This window comes from Euleptes europaea, chromosome 3, assembly GCF_029931775.1.
Source record: "Euleptes europaea isolate rEulEur1 chromosome 3, rEulEur1.hap1, whole genome shotgun sequence".
NCBI classification, from domain to species: Eukaryota; Metazoa; Chordata; class Lepidosauria; order Squamata; family Sphaerodactylidae; genus Euleptes; species Euleptes europaea.
Genome location: NC_079314.1, coordinates 106,834,591 through 106,848,887, shown reverse-complemented (window position 1 = coordinate 106,848,887; position 14,297 = coordinate 106,834,591). Strand labels below are relative to the sequence as shown.

Below are 14,297 nucleotides of genomic sequence, written 5' to 3'. Positions count from 1 at the left end.
TACAGTATATTTTTTTCCCAGCAAAAGAAGAGAGTGACTCATCCCACATTCAATTAGTTAATGAAATCATAAATATGCAGTAGCTGGCTGGTGTGGAATCTCATTTGTGCAAGGAAAGCATGCCACTCTATCTGTTGCTAGTGCGCCTGCCAATCTGCTCTCAGTTTCCTGGCCTACTGAGATCAACTAGCAAGAAGCCCAAGTTTGTCTCAGCACTAATGGAGCCACTCTGCTCCCTGGAGACCACAGTTTTTACACTCCGTGAAAGTGAGCTCTGTGTATGATGTCGGGCAAGACTTGTTAAAGCAAGGGGAGCCTATTTGGAGGTCTAAGCAGAGACCCCCCTCAGGAATCACATTAAGGACCAATCTGTAGGAGGAAGAAATCAGTACGTTCAAGCAACTACTTTTCCTTCTGTATAGAGCCCTGTGGATGAGGAGAATTGATTCAAACTAGGCTATGACCCCGACACTCCACCTCAATACTCCACCTCAATCATTGTTTGATTAGCCATTCCCCACTTGGCTTACACACTTGTAGACACAAAAGGGCTGCCAAGGCTGAGTAGTTCATCAGAGGGACCCCGTTTTCACTGTTGGCTTGCTTATGCTGGACTTAAGTAAAATAATTGTTTCATCTGCCAAGACTCAGTCCAGGAATACATGAGGCAACAGTAAAGAAAATACATGGACAGCTTATGCAAACATCAGTTTCTCCTAGTAATTCAGCAAATGTTATCAGCCCCAATAATCTGGTGCTAGATCAGAGCATGTTATTTCCAAGCAGGCTTGACCCATGTTTGGTGAAAAGTGCAGTCAAGTCACAGTTGACTTATGCCAACCCCATAGGATTTTCAGGGCAAGAGAGAAACTGTCCTCTCAGTTTAGAAATACAGTAGCAAACACCCCACATTCCACCTCATCATGTTCATTCTTGCATGGTCATTCTGCTCCTCATGTTGGCAGGGTTCTTGGACAAAGTACCACCACCATCACCCCTAAAATCTTATCAAAATCTTACTGATATTATCAAAATATGATTGATATTTTACTCCTCCTCTGCTAGCAGCCTATTTAAAAGTTGGGCTGGCATTACTACCAGTCCACCTTCAGGGCGGTAGGGAGGAAGAGGAGGAAATGGTGTGGCCTCCCTCCAAGCAAGTCTGTTCTGGGTCAAGTACAAGTGAAGGGGAAATGAAGGATGTCTCCAGCCAGGCTGCACAATAATTTGACAGGGCTAAGCCTCCTCCCCTTTTTACATGCATGGTGTAATGGTTAAGAGCGATGGTTTGGAGCGGTGGACTCTGATCTAGAGAACCGGGTTTGATTCCCCACTCCTCCACATGAGTGGCGGACACTAATCTAGTGAACTGGGTTTGTTTCCCCAGTCCTACACGTGAAGCCAGCTGGGTGACCTTAGGCTAGTCATACTCTCTCAGCCCCACCTACCTCACAGGGTGTCTGTTGTGGGGTGGGGAAGGACAGGTGATTGTAAGCCGGTTTGAGTCTCCCTTAAGTGGTAGAGAAAGTCAGCATATAAAAACCAACTCTTCTTCTTCAATGTGGAGTGTACTTGGAAAATATGCGTATTCATGAAACTGACTTTCAAAACACTTTACAGTTTTTGTTCTGCAAGACACAATTCATGTGGGAAACTGGGATCTGAGTTGCTCAAAGACACACATGGAATTCACGGAAGACATGGGACTTTATGTCCAGATCTGACACACCAAAATACAATTCTCTAGCCACTGCACAATGTAGGTATCACATCTCTATACATGAGAATTCCACTAATATGCTTTTATCATGGTATAAGACACCACACTTTGAATTCAGAGCACATTTTGAAATCCAGAACAAGAAGCAGGTTCAATTAGTTTTTATATTCAGGAATTTTCACATTGTTTGTGCAACAGCAGAGACTGAGGCCTACTTTATAGCATGCAAATCTTAGAAGTTAATATAGTTCTGCACTTGGTGTGCAAGCCACTGAAGCTGCATGTTTGCAGGATAACTTTATGCAGATATGCAGAAATAAATAAGAAGGGGCACACTTCTCACTTTTGCAGATGTAGGCTGACATTTCTATGATATCATGGATGAAACCACCTGGAAGATGAAATTAGATATAGTTGATGTATTATCCAGTCTATTTACTTCTGAGCATTTAACATATATAGGATGTTATCAATCAGAGGCTGTTATAAAAGAAATCTCATAGTTGTACTGTTCTGTGATCCCTAGAAGGAATCTCTGGAATTTTTAATTTTACAGATCCACCAAAGGTAAGAGTTACGTGCTGCTCTTCCAAAATCTCATTTTCCTCATGTGTGGAATTGACTCCCATATCTGCAAAAACCTGAAAAAAAGTAACCTGTTCACCCACTTTGACAAGCTCTCTGTTCAAAGTGAGAATCTTAAGGAGGAAGGGGAGTGTGAGGGTTTAACAGCATAAGAGCCAGTGTGGTGTAGTACTTAAGAGCGGCAGATTCTCATCTGGAGACCCGGCTTTGATTCCCCTCCACATGAGCAGTGGACTCTAATCTGGAGAACCAGGTTTGATTCCCCATTCCGCCGCATGAAGCCTGCTGGGTGACCTATGGCTAGTCACAGTTCTCTCTGAAAAGTACCACATTAGAGCCAAAGAAGTCCAATCAGACTGAGCTGACAATCTGTATTAGCTGAGCTGCTTAATATTAAAAAGGTAAAGGTCCCCTGTGCAAGCACTGGGTCATTCCTGACCCATGGGGTGACGTCACATCCCGACGTTTACTAGGCAGACTTTGTTTATGGGGTGGTTTGCCAGTGCCTTCCCCAGTCATCTTCCCTTTACCCCCAGCAAGCTGGGTATTCATTTTACCAACCTCGGAAGGATGGAAGGCTGAGTCAACCTTGAGCTGGCTACCTGAAACCAACTTCTGTTGGGATCAAACTCAGGTAGTGAGCAGAGCTTGGACTGCAGTACTGCAGCTTACCACTCTACGCCATGGGGCTCCCTGCTTAATATTACAGCACTATATTTACATTTCCAGGATGAGATGCCCTTTGGAACAGCCCCTGGCTGTGGCATTCATCTCTGGGATTTTACTGAAGAATGTTTCACTGGAAAGTGGTAGAGCAGAGAAAAATTCTTGCCTCCCAGCTAAGAGAATTACACTGAATCACACTTATGCTAGCATTTCAACAGCAGCATACGATTCATCAGTGTGCCCAAGAGAGTAAAATATATGAGTCCTGTGGAATTGTACTATCAATAGCAACTGACACCAAACAGAGATAATGAATGTTCTGTAAAGGTTACAAACAATATTTAGCAATAAAAGCAATCATGGTCAGCATTGCCGAATAGAAGAAAGAAGGATCCTGAAGGCAAGGCTGACTGGGGATCATGGCAGACTACAGGAAAAACAATACCTACTTGCACCCTGTTTATCGGTTCCCACCCTGTTGATGAGTTAATCTGCAGAACAAAATAGCCACTACAATTTTACTTCCTCATGGATTTATGTGGTGGTGCCTTAGGGAATCATTCACACACCATAGTATTCAATTTCATTCTTATCAGGTCAATGAGACGAGATCCCAACTCTGGTCTGACCCAAAGGCACAAATGTTCTTTGAGAAACATTATGCTTTTCTTTGCTTATCCAAGAATGAAGCAATACCATCATCTCATAGTGACATTCATACTTGCTTGGATAGAATTATCTATTACAATTGCCTCTCTCTGATTCATACAGTTTTTTTCTGATACATAGATGAGATCCATTGAGAGTACGGGAGTGTTTTCCCTAATGGTTTATACAGATACCCAACCATTGCGTCCTTAGGAAATTACAGCCTGAAATCTTATGGAAGCTGAGTAACTTTATGGGTCAAAGGCAAAATGCAGAATCTGTGGCTCTGTGTTTAATGATGAAATGATGCCCTCAGAAACAGCTGATTCTGACATAAGATTATTATCCACAGAAGAATCAATGTGGAGAAATGATGTGATAAACACACCAGAGAAGACAAAGTTTCCCCAGGTTTTGCAACACAGATCTACAAGCAGTTTATATTTCTGCCTTATTCTGCTTATGGAATTGGTTCTTGTAGATTATCTGGGCTGTGTGACCGTGGTCTTGGTATTTGCTTATGGAACTTTCTTGCAAAATCTGCATGGATTTTGCGTTCTGATATGGCGGTTTTCAGATGTTGCCCTTCAGTTAGACAAGTTTTACCGCCTTAAGACTTTTTTGTTGGTTTGCATTGTTTTCCAGCTCTGTAATCCTCATCCTATTGCATTGTTTATCAGAGGTCTTTGCTGTTTGATTGAATTGCTGTTCGTATTTTGTAATCTGCCTTGAATCTCAGTGAGAAAGACAGACTATAAAGGAAGATAATAACAGTCATTCTTCCACAGGAGTAAAAATTATACAATCAGGATGAGTCTGGTCAACTACTGTGTGGCTGCTGTCTGTGTAAAGCATTTCTAATGGGAACTACATACTCTACAACACAGAAAAAAGGGGGACCTGAATAAACAGGTCCCACCCTTGTGGACTTACCGGGCAGGGTACAGGGGAAGGGGAGATGGTCCCTCGAGTTGGGCTGCCGCTGTCTCACGAGGCCAGGCTTGCCTCGCGGTTTCTCCCCCTCCTTTCCCAAAGGCGGGTGTGTGTGTCCTGACGTCACCCCTCCCTGAGCCTACTTAAGCCGGCGCAGCCCAGCTACCGTCCTCTTTGCGCCCGGACAGCGAGGTTACCCGCCCACCCTCCCTGTGTCTGGTGATGTTGTTTGCTTTCTTTGTCACAGTTTGTTCGGGCGGTTTTTTCCATGGGGTCTGATCCAAGAAGGGAAGATGTGCTTTTCCTTCCCGTTTATGGGGACCCCCATAAGGGTTCTTGGGATGGAGTACAACAACGATGCCCAGCTAGGGGGCCTGCAGTGGGTGCTCCAATCCCAGGTGGCACTGGCTCCACACAGAGATGCCCATCCTGGTGGGGCCTCATAAGTGCTACTCCGGTGCTGTGCCCACTGGTGGTTGGGCTGTTTATCGATGCTTTCGATATGTGTATCGAGTTACAGGGTGGTGACTCGATATCTTGGATCCGCCCCCATGTTTTTTCCGCCAATGCTCCATTCTGTTGTGATCAATAAAAAACTGTGGCCATTTACACCCAAAGAGCATGTGTATGCGTGTTTACTTAACGTTATTTCTCCTTCCCTTGGAGCCGCTTGCCTGTGGGTCTACAAAATGCCTTCACTGGTTGGTATCATGGCTTCTGAACTCTTGTCCATACACTGTAAATATCCACTTAATTGACAGATTCTTGTTTTAAAAACAGTTAAATAAGAAATACTACTGCACATCAGCTAACAGATACTATCAAATACTAATTGCTTATTAATACCCTCTACTTTATATATAAGTAAAATATTGTTAGATATTTAGTGCAGACTATATGGCTGATGTTCAGTCAACATTCACAGAGGATAAGCTAGGGGGATTCAGGGGAGCATATTCATCTCAGCTCTATCCCTGACTAACCCTATTGAAACTCCTGGACATGCATGCATGGTTCAGTCTGACCTTTCGTACTTATAGTAAGAGCGTGCGCAGATGTCGGGTTTCCCTTTGAGGCAAGAAGTATCTTTTCTCCAACACTATTTCCCTTTTTGAGCAGCTGCTGTTCCTGCAGGCGCAGTTGTGAATGAGACCCTGGCACACCATCCCACTGGGCTTTTTAACACCATGTGAATAAATTTCTATATTAAACAATTAAGTGTAATAGCTAATCCAGTTCTTCCCACACTGCTGCATTATGCACAGCCATATCATTTTTTTATTATTAATCATAATGACATTGTTAAAATCTTCAAGTGCTAGTCTGGAAATAAATCTGTCACAACGTTGCAAGAACACACAAATTCCCTGGATATGATTGCTAAGCAGGGAAGAGTCCCTTTTTAGTGACGCTCCAACCCACATTTTTCATACTGCATTTCCACTGCCAGATTACTTGCCAGTCTGGTGTGAGTCTAGCTAGTTATACAGCACATCCCTTTCTAGAAGAAACAACAAGTCCTATTTTTTCCCAGTCGTTATGTAATAAGGAGGGGATCTTTCTAACAACTATGATGTCTGACCTATGAAAGGCAACAACCTTTTTCCTGTTGACAAACAAGGAACAACTACAACTGTGTACTGAGCATAGGTTCTCCTTAACAGTGTGCTCCTTTCCCCTCACCCCTTGTGGTACTACAGCACAATGATACAGTTCTCTAACGTAGGGGTCTCTAACATAGTGCCTGTGGGTGTCTTGGTGGCATCTGCTGAGCGTTCTTAGAAAGTGTGTAAGACCAGGTGGGGCTTCCGCCCAACAAGGCTTCTGATTGGCTGAACAGATTCTTAAAAACATTGCTTTGCCAGCACAAGGATCTTCACTGTGTGACTGAAGGGAAGCTATGGCAGTCTGACTTTGCGTCCTGCGGCAGCCATTTTGTGGCAGGTTGGAGACCCCTGCTGCACTACTGATCAGAGCTGCGCTACTGATCTTCCCCTCACCAGCCTGAGCCTTTCATAGGGGAGATAACTTGTTTGGTCCTGTGCCTTTAAAACCAACCTGATATCTAGAAAGGGGAACTCCTTCCTTCTTCTTTGCGTTCTTTGTGCAATTACACTAACGGGTTTGAGCCTGTCCACAGCATCATTTGGAAACTTTGAGAGCTACCCAGATAAGATTTGTGCCATTTGCTGTGTCGATAGCCCCATTGCGCATGACCCAAGTGAGCGGAGATCCAGTTCATCGACTAAAAGGACTGCTGGAGGATACCATCCTCTCCAGTACATGGGTATGATTATCAGGGGGTTTCTTGGGAGTGATACCTTCAATGCCCTGGGTCTCAATCTTGAAAGCAAAGTAATCTCCCTCACTCTCAGTTCTGTGAGCCTGGTCTCTGGGATAGGAATTCCAGTTGGCCCAACTATCATAATTATCACTTCCAGGATGTGCAACTCAGCTGTTATTGCTTTTGTTCTCCACAGTACTGATTGTGCTCCCCTTACTATCAACACTATTATGGGAAGTCACAACTGGGCCTCTGATCCACAATGGGGCAATTAGTCATACGCCTCTTCTTGACCTCTATCTCCACCCTCTTATTGCTCCTGGACAGACTGGGATCAGCTTCAGTGCTACATCTGTAATCTGCCTTGTGTCTGCCTCCCTCTCCAGGCCAAATTATCTGGTTCCCCTGACGGCCACAGTCCTGCCCAGTGGTCATGTATCCGGCAGCCAGATGGGCCTTGAAGACAGAGCCAAATTAGAGGGGTCTCCTGCTTTTTTTACGGGAAATTAGCTACAGAGATATTTTAGAGCAATATGAGAGGTTGGCTCCGGGGTCTTTGAAAGCCTATCTATGGGGATGAGTACATCGGTGGAAATATCAATAAAAAGCATTTGTATCCAATAAAACAAGTTTTTATTAAAAGGAATTTAAAGCATACACACGCACAATAAACGGTACAAGTACACACAAGGCTTGAGGGATAAAAGGGATAGAGGGGAATTATAGTTACTGATCAGAGGAGGAAGTAATCCTTAACAGAGCTGTGTGGAGAGTGAGCAATGACCAGCATTCTCACACAAAGAAGCCATACAAAAGCATGGGATGCACATCTCAGATCCAGAAACGAACATGCCATAGTATTGTGAATGGGGTCCCATTTATACCCCAAAGAGGAGTTGGAGGTATGGTTCACATCACCTGGAAATAGCGGTCATTGCCAGCGAACAAAAGGGTTGATTGCTTCTTGATTATTTTGACAGTTGAGTAAAAAAGAAAGGGAGTTTGAAGGAATGGCTAGGTACTTACATTTAAGTACCTTTAAGTGTTGTCTATAGGAACAGTAGACAGGGAAGATGGCTTGGAAGATGTTTCCCAGGAAGGAGTAGGATGTCTCAGATGGGTTTGGGCAAACTGATTTGCACTTTGATTAGTTTAGCTGGCCATATGGTACAGGACAAGGGAGGATTCCAAATTCTCTGAATGGACCCTGATTGCTGAGAGGATTAAGGGGCTGCATATCTGCTGCAAAGAGAGAACTGAAACATTGCTGAAAGGGGCTTGGTATGCCCTTATTGTTCTCCAGGTTCCATCTGGCATGAGCCTGAGGGAAGCAGGCAGATATGCCTGAGCAAGCCCGGTCGGCTTCCAGAGCTATCCCAAAATGGGTGCCAAGAGACTTCCGTGTTGTCCCTGGCTGCACAGCAGTCCTCTGCATATATGCGTTCACTCCAGTCCTGCGCACTTCCCCTGGGTGCGCCAGGCCGCCTAGGGCTGTCCGATGGCCATAACAGCTGCTCCAAATAATCATGGTGATGCGGTGGCAAGAACAGCCCCAGCAGGGGGGGGTGCATTGACAAGGCCCCATCCAGGGCCTTTATAAGATGAGTGGGGGGTGGTGTTGGAGGCACCTGAGAGAGGGCGCTGGGAAGCAATTGTATCAATCTCCTGGGTCATTTCCTCATTCCAGAGGTCAATACGGCAACAACAGGAACACTTATCATAGTAACAAGAATATCCCCTACAGCCATCAGAAAGCCATTTGGATTCATCAGACTCTGGGAGAAGATCATTTTAATAGGTCCTCCACCCCTGCAGAGTCTTGGTATCCCTGTAATTCTAAACCTGAGCAAACAGTATTCTGCCCATGACAAAAGAGCCATAATCAGTTCCTCCACCCTCATATCACATTCACCCTGCCCAGAAAAAAATACCTGATCATGACCTTCACAGTGTATAGGACTGGTTATTATCTGCGGCAGGCACACCGTTGTCATGGAGACCATGAAATCCTGAGCCCATCCTTGGCATTAATGCTGAAGTCATCCAGGACAACTAGCCTAGCAAGACCACCTCTATCAGCTCAGGCAAAGAGACTGTTGGGCAGTGGGTTGGCAGTATGCCAACAGGAACCCTCCCTATCCTGTCTCTCGATCCCAACATTAGGTGCACAGCCTCAAAACCAGAAGTGTCCTTGATGGGGCACCATGCTAGGGGGAGAGAGTCCTTATGGGTTACAGCGATGCTACCTCCCTGCCTGCCAGTCCTGATGTATCACCAAGTACACTGGGGGGGGGGGGAATGGGAGAGATTGACCACTCCCCCAGCCAAGTCTCAGTGATACATGAGATACAGATATGGTCCATCAACCTGAAAAATGCACATAATGTAGCAACATGAACATATTAAAGATAGAAATCTGTAGCCCTCTCACCAGCCTACCCTGACACCACTTTCACCTTACTACTTCCTTACCTTCCTGTCCAACAACCCCTGAACCTTCAAAGCTCTGGTGCCAACAGTATCTGCCAACTGCATACTGGTACATCTTATCCCTCAGTACTTGTGCGGTTTTCCCTCAGTTTCTCTTTTCCCAGTCACATTACCCCTGTGCCCTGCTCAAGCCTCTGTCCTTTGCCAGGGTTACCAAAGGAGACTAAATTGTGTTAGCAGATGGCCTTCTGGCAAATACAACTTTGTCTTGAAGGGGTATGATAAGTTACAATTATTGAAATTCCCTCTTCTATAAAACTACAGATAACCCATCTGCCTGTCTGCTTCAGCATGCAATCCCTTCTATTGTCCACTCTTTTTCTCCTTTTTTATAAACTCTTTCCTCTTAACTACTCAGTCATCTGTTTCCTTTGACCTCATAAGAGTTTGCCCTAAGCTCTTGGCTTCTGTAAAAGGACGGACCCTATCAGCAATCTTTTACGAGCATCTTCAATCCAAATAGAACACGTTTAAAAGACGTTGCCCACAGGTACGCAACAGCTATTTCTTAGTTTAATATATAAGATTAATTACCATAGGGCTTGTTTCACTTCCATTTTCCTATGCCCTTTGTGTCTGTCTGCACATGTATATATGTCTTATTTGCTTCCTTCTATGATCCTTTTTCAACGTTTTTCCTTCATTAACCTGTTTTCGGTATATTCAGCATTCTTTTTAATCAAAACCTTTTATTGAAAGTGTTGCATGTCTGTGCTAAGGAAATGCTCTCCCATTTTATTTCCATTACTCAAGTACAACCTTCTTTCTCGGTCTCTGTTACCCTAATTACTCCCTTTCATGAGCATTTCAGAGTCTTTCCCTCTTTCTCCAAAGCTCATGTTCTATTTTCAGTGTCTTCACTATTTAACACTATGAGCATATGGGAGGCAATGAGATGGCCTCCAGGATCTCAAGAGATACCATTCAAAAACTACAAGGCATTTCATAAGTCCAAAATGTATAGAATATTTTTTAAAGAAACATTTTTTCACTTGCTGCAAGAAGCACTGTGCCAAAACAGTGTAGAAACAGATACTAGCAGAAATCTTTCAGTCCGCTGTGCTTAATGGACCCAGAGTAGCTTTGGTGTTCAACTGTAATTCTCTCTGCTCAAGATACTATCTTTGCTGCACAAATCCATAAATCTAGGAGCTGATCCACACAACCATGTGTAAGAAAGAGAAATTACTCATTTCCCTTTCACATCTATGTGGAAGACTGGTCTTGGAAAGCACCCGCGCTCATTAAGATTACATATCCTGAGAAAAAATTGGTTGCGAGATCCTTCTTTTAGAATGTTTTAATTTTATAGTGCTGGGGGCAGTTTCAGAAGACCATTTCCCACCTTGTGGCTACTGATGGAAAATGTCATCTTATAGTGGCTCTTCCACCTCAAATATATGGCTTGGCTCAAGTAATGTAAGAATAGTGGAGTGTCATACAGCTCTCATGATGAGTCAACTGGGATATTGTGTTTCTAAAATGACTTTTCTGTCTCTACACTCAATTCAAGAACAAAAGGCTTCTCCAAGCACAGATTGAGACTCCAGTCCAGACAACATCTGCTCAAATCTACCCCGAGTAGAAGACGAGAGTAGGGTGGGGGATATCAATAGGTCTATTATGTATTTTCATTTCCTCCTGTCCTCCCTTTTGATACCTTAAGTGTATAGAGAAGCAATGATCAGCTGCTCCTACCTTGGGTTTGAAGGCAATTAATTTCAAGACCATCTCGACAGTGAAGAGGCCGGTGAACAGCATGTTGAGAATGTTCATTGCTTCCTTAAAGAGGCAGCTCTGACCATAGTGCTGAAAAACAAACATCCTATTTGGCACATTGAAAAATGAATTGTTTGGACTCATTCTATTTTTTTCTTAAGAACATAAGAAAAGTCATGCTGAATCAGACCAAGGCCCATCAAGTCCAGCCTAACACAGGTGCCTCTTAGGAAGCCCTCAAAAGAGTCGACTGGAACAGCATCCTGTTTGTGTTCCACAACACCCACCCAGTATAATAGGCATGCTCCTGCGATACTGGAGAGAATAGGTAGGCATCATATATTCATTTTGATGAGTAGCCATGGATAGCCTTCTCCTCCATGAACATGTCCACTCCCCTCTTAAAGCCTTCAGAGTTGGCAGCCATCACCCGATCCTGGGGCAGGGAGTTCCACAATTTACAGTGCAATTTACAGCTCCTCTCCCTTCCCCATTTGTTTATATGTTCCTCATTTTTATGGAGCTAGTTTTTAAATTCCTTTTATGTCAAAGTGATTTCCCCTGTGGACCTCTGAACAGCTATGAAGTGCCTCCCTATGGTGGCATCCTGTGTATGGCACTAAAGTGGCCTCTTCGGAGAAGCCTGAAAATCTGACGTTTCTAGCCCTAATGCTTCTCAAGACTCAAAAAACATCAGAGTCTGGGCTTCCAGTGATCACAATATTCATATTGCTCATTGCAAGTTTGCAAAACACTTCACTCATTCACAATGTCTCAGTAATCCTTACAACAGCCCCAAAAGTTAGGGGAGTATTACTGTGCTCCTATTTCAGAGGGAGTGGATGAGTGGGGAATAGCAGTTCTCATAGTGCCGCCCCTCCGATAACCTCCTTATTCTCCACATTTACACATCTAACAAATATTTGTAACCCCCCTGAATGTTGTAATCAGAATGCAAAATTACTGTGCACTATTGCCACAGGTGTACACGCGCCATTTGGCATTCCCATCCATCATTCCAGTCCTTGAGAAACAAGCAGCATTTTGCATTATAGCTAAAGAGAAATGCCCAGTGCATTCCATCCTAATTCCTGACCTACCTGCATGGCCAGGCAGATGGTGTTCAGCAGGATGAGGACAAACATCAGGTATTCAAAGTAGGTGGAGTTCACCACATACCACACTTTGTACTGGTACTTGTTTTTAGGGATGTACCTTCGCAGGGGGCGGGCCTTCAGGGCATATTCTACACACTGACGCTGTAAATAAAAAATAGAGGCTCAGATGCTCCATCCACTCCAGAAAAATTTCCACGGCAATTTGTCGAGAGTGCTATTTTTTAGGCCTGAGTTTTCCAAAACGAAGGTGATGCTTTTTAGGGGCAGCTGACAACCATTGCAAGAAGTGTGTTTGTGGATCAAGGAAGTGCAGGGCTACTTAAAAATAACAAATGCTCCTGCAGCATTTTAAAATAAATAAACACATCATTTTTATTTGCGGCTAGTATGCCAGGAAAAACAGGTAAAACAGAAACTGACCATACAGAGTATAAAGGCATTTTAAAGATTAACAGAATAATTATGGAATAAGCTTTTGTGAACTACTCCACAAAAACTTGTCCCAATATATCAGTCAGTCTTTAAACCATTATGAGACTGCAGCAGACTTAAACCCAACTACCTCTCTGGGATTCATTACAAATAATGGGAAAGATCCTTAGTATTTATATTTCATGTGTTCAAAATGCTTCACAAACAGTTCTGTAATCAGTATTGTTATCGCTATAGCATGTGTGTAATAGAGAGAATAATAACTTCTCTAAAGACACAGTGGCTTTGTGGCTGAGTTGAGACTCCTCCTCAGATCAGAGCTGAGCCACTGTCCTTCTAGAGAGCACAGAACTTGGTGACCATCACTAACAGCAAAGTTGCATGCAGCACACTTCAAAGACCTTCTTGGAAATAGGAAGGATCTGAAAGGGCTGCACGATCCTCTCGGGCATCAAGTCAGCACAACTTGTAGAAGAAGAAGAAGAGTTGGTTTTTGTATGCTGACTTTCTCTACCACTTAAGGGAGAGTCAAACCGGCTTACAATCACCTTCCCCTCCCCACAACAGATTAGCCGAGTGGGGAATCAAAATCAATTCTGTAGATTAGAGTCCACTGCTCCTAATGACCACTCGTAACCACACCACCATGCTGGCTCTCTAGATAATAGGTTAGATGATAAAACCTCAAAAAGCAAATATGAAAAGCAAATTGGGGTTATATAAATTGATGGGTTTGGGGTTACCTCTGCGTTTATCAATATTTATTCTCACTTTTGTGAACTACAGAACTGCTGTGGTCTTCCAGAAAGATACTTGCTAGAAAGAAGGCTGAAGGACAACAAGGAATCTGTCAGTTCTCCAACTGCTTGTGTATCCTTTCTCTCTTCCACTCAGACTGCCAGTCAAATGCTCCATGGAGAAAGTTCTGCACTCTGAGAATCTCACGCATCCCCAGAAACATCAGCCAGCTTGCAGAGATTTAATATCAGAATTCAGGCTTCCACTGGAGCCCCTAACAAGAAACTGCCTGCATTCAGATGTCACAACAAACTATAGTTACAGAAATGTTACCTGGTTCTTGTCCAGCTCACAGTTCTTGTACTCCTGCTCTCCTTGCTCCTGAAAAGTGACGATGACGAAACCAACGAAGATGTTCATCATGAAGAAAGCGATGATGATGATGTAGATAATGAAGAAAATGGAGATCTCCACCCTGTGGTTATAGATGGGCCCCACATCTTCCAGATGAGAATCAATAGATCGGTACAGCAGTCTAAAAAAAAGGAGAGAATCCCAAGACAGACACTAAGGGCACTTCCAGGTGGCCCTAACTGCAGGGATTGGGAACACCGCCCTAAGGGGTGTTTCTGTCCACACTGGCCCGCCAGTCCACAGGATTGACAGTGGCCAATGTAGGGCTAATATGAGCCGTACAGTCTTTGTCACCAGCTCCCCACAATAAGCGTGAAGGTATCTTAAGAGTCTATATTGGCCACTGGCTTTTTCTAAGACACTCCTAAAATTGCCAATGAATGCTACAGCACTCCACTGGAAGCATGAGAAGGCTACTGTCTGAGTTTTTTAGCTAGAAAGTTCCCAATGTACTTTTGTCACAACGAGCTGGTCTTGTAAGTGCTTTAACAAGAGTCAATAATGAAACCCACCGGCGTGTATCCTACCACTCCACACAGCAGAAGAGCTG

The 14,297-nt window shown here is 43.9% G+C and overlaps 1 protein-coding gene across 1 annotated transcript in view; it reads right to left on the bottom strand.

Annotated features, from left to right (window-relative positions):
* CACNA1C (calcium voltage-gated channel subunit alpha1 C) overlaps positions 1 to 14,297 on the bottom strand; it is a 575,193-nt gene that overhangs the window by 79,313 nt on the left and 481,583 nt on the right. Inside the window, 3 exon segments of the mRNA XM_056845863.1 lie at positions 11,025 to 11,135; positions 12,146 to 12,304; positions 13,667 to 13,868. Of these exon segments, the coding sequence (XP_056701841.1) occupies positions 11,025 to 11,135; positions 12,146 to 12,304; positions 13,667 to 13,868 (472 nt within the window).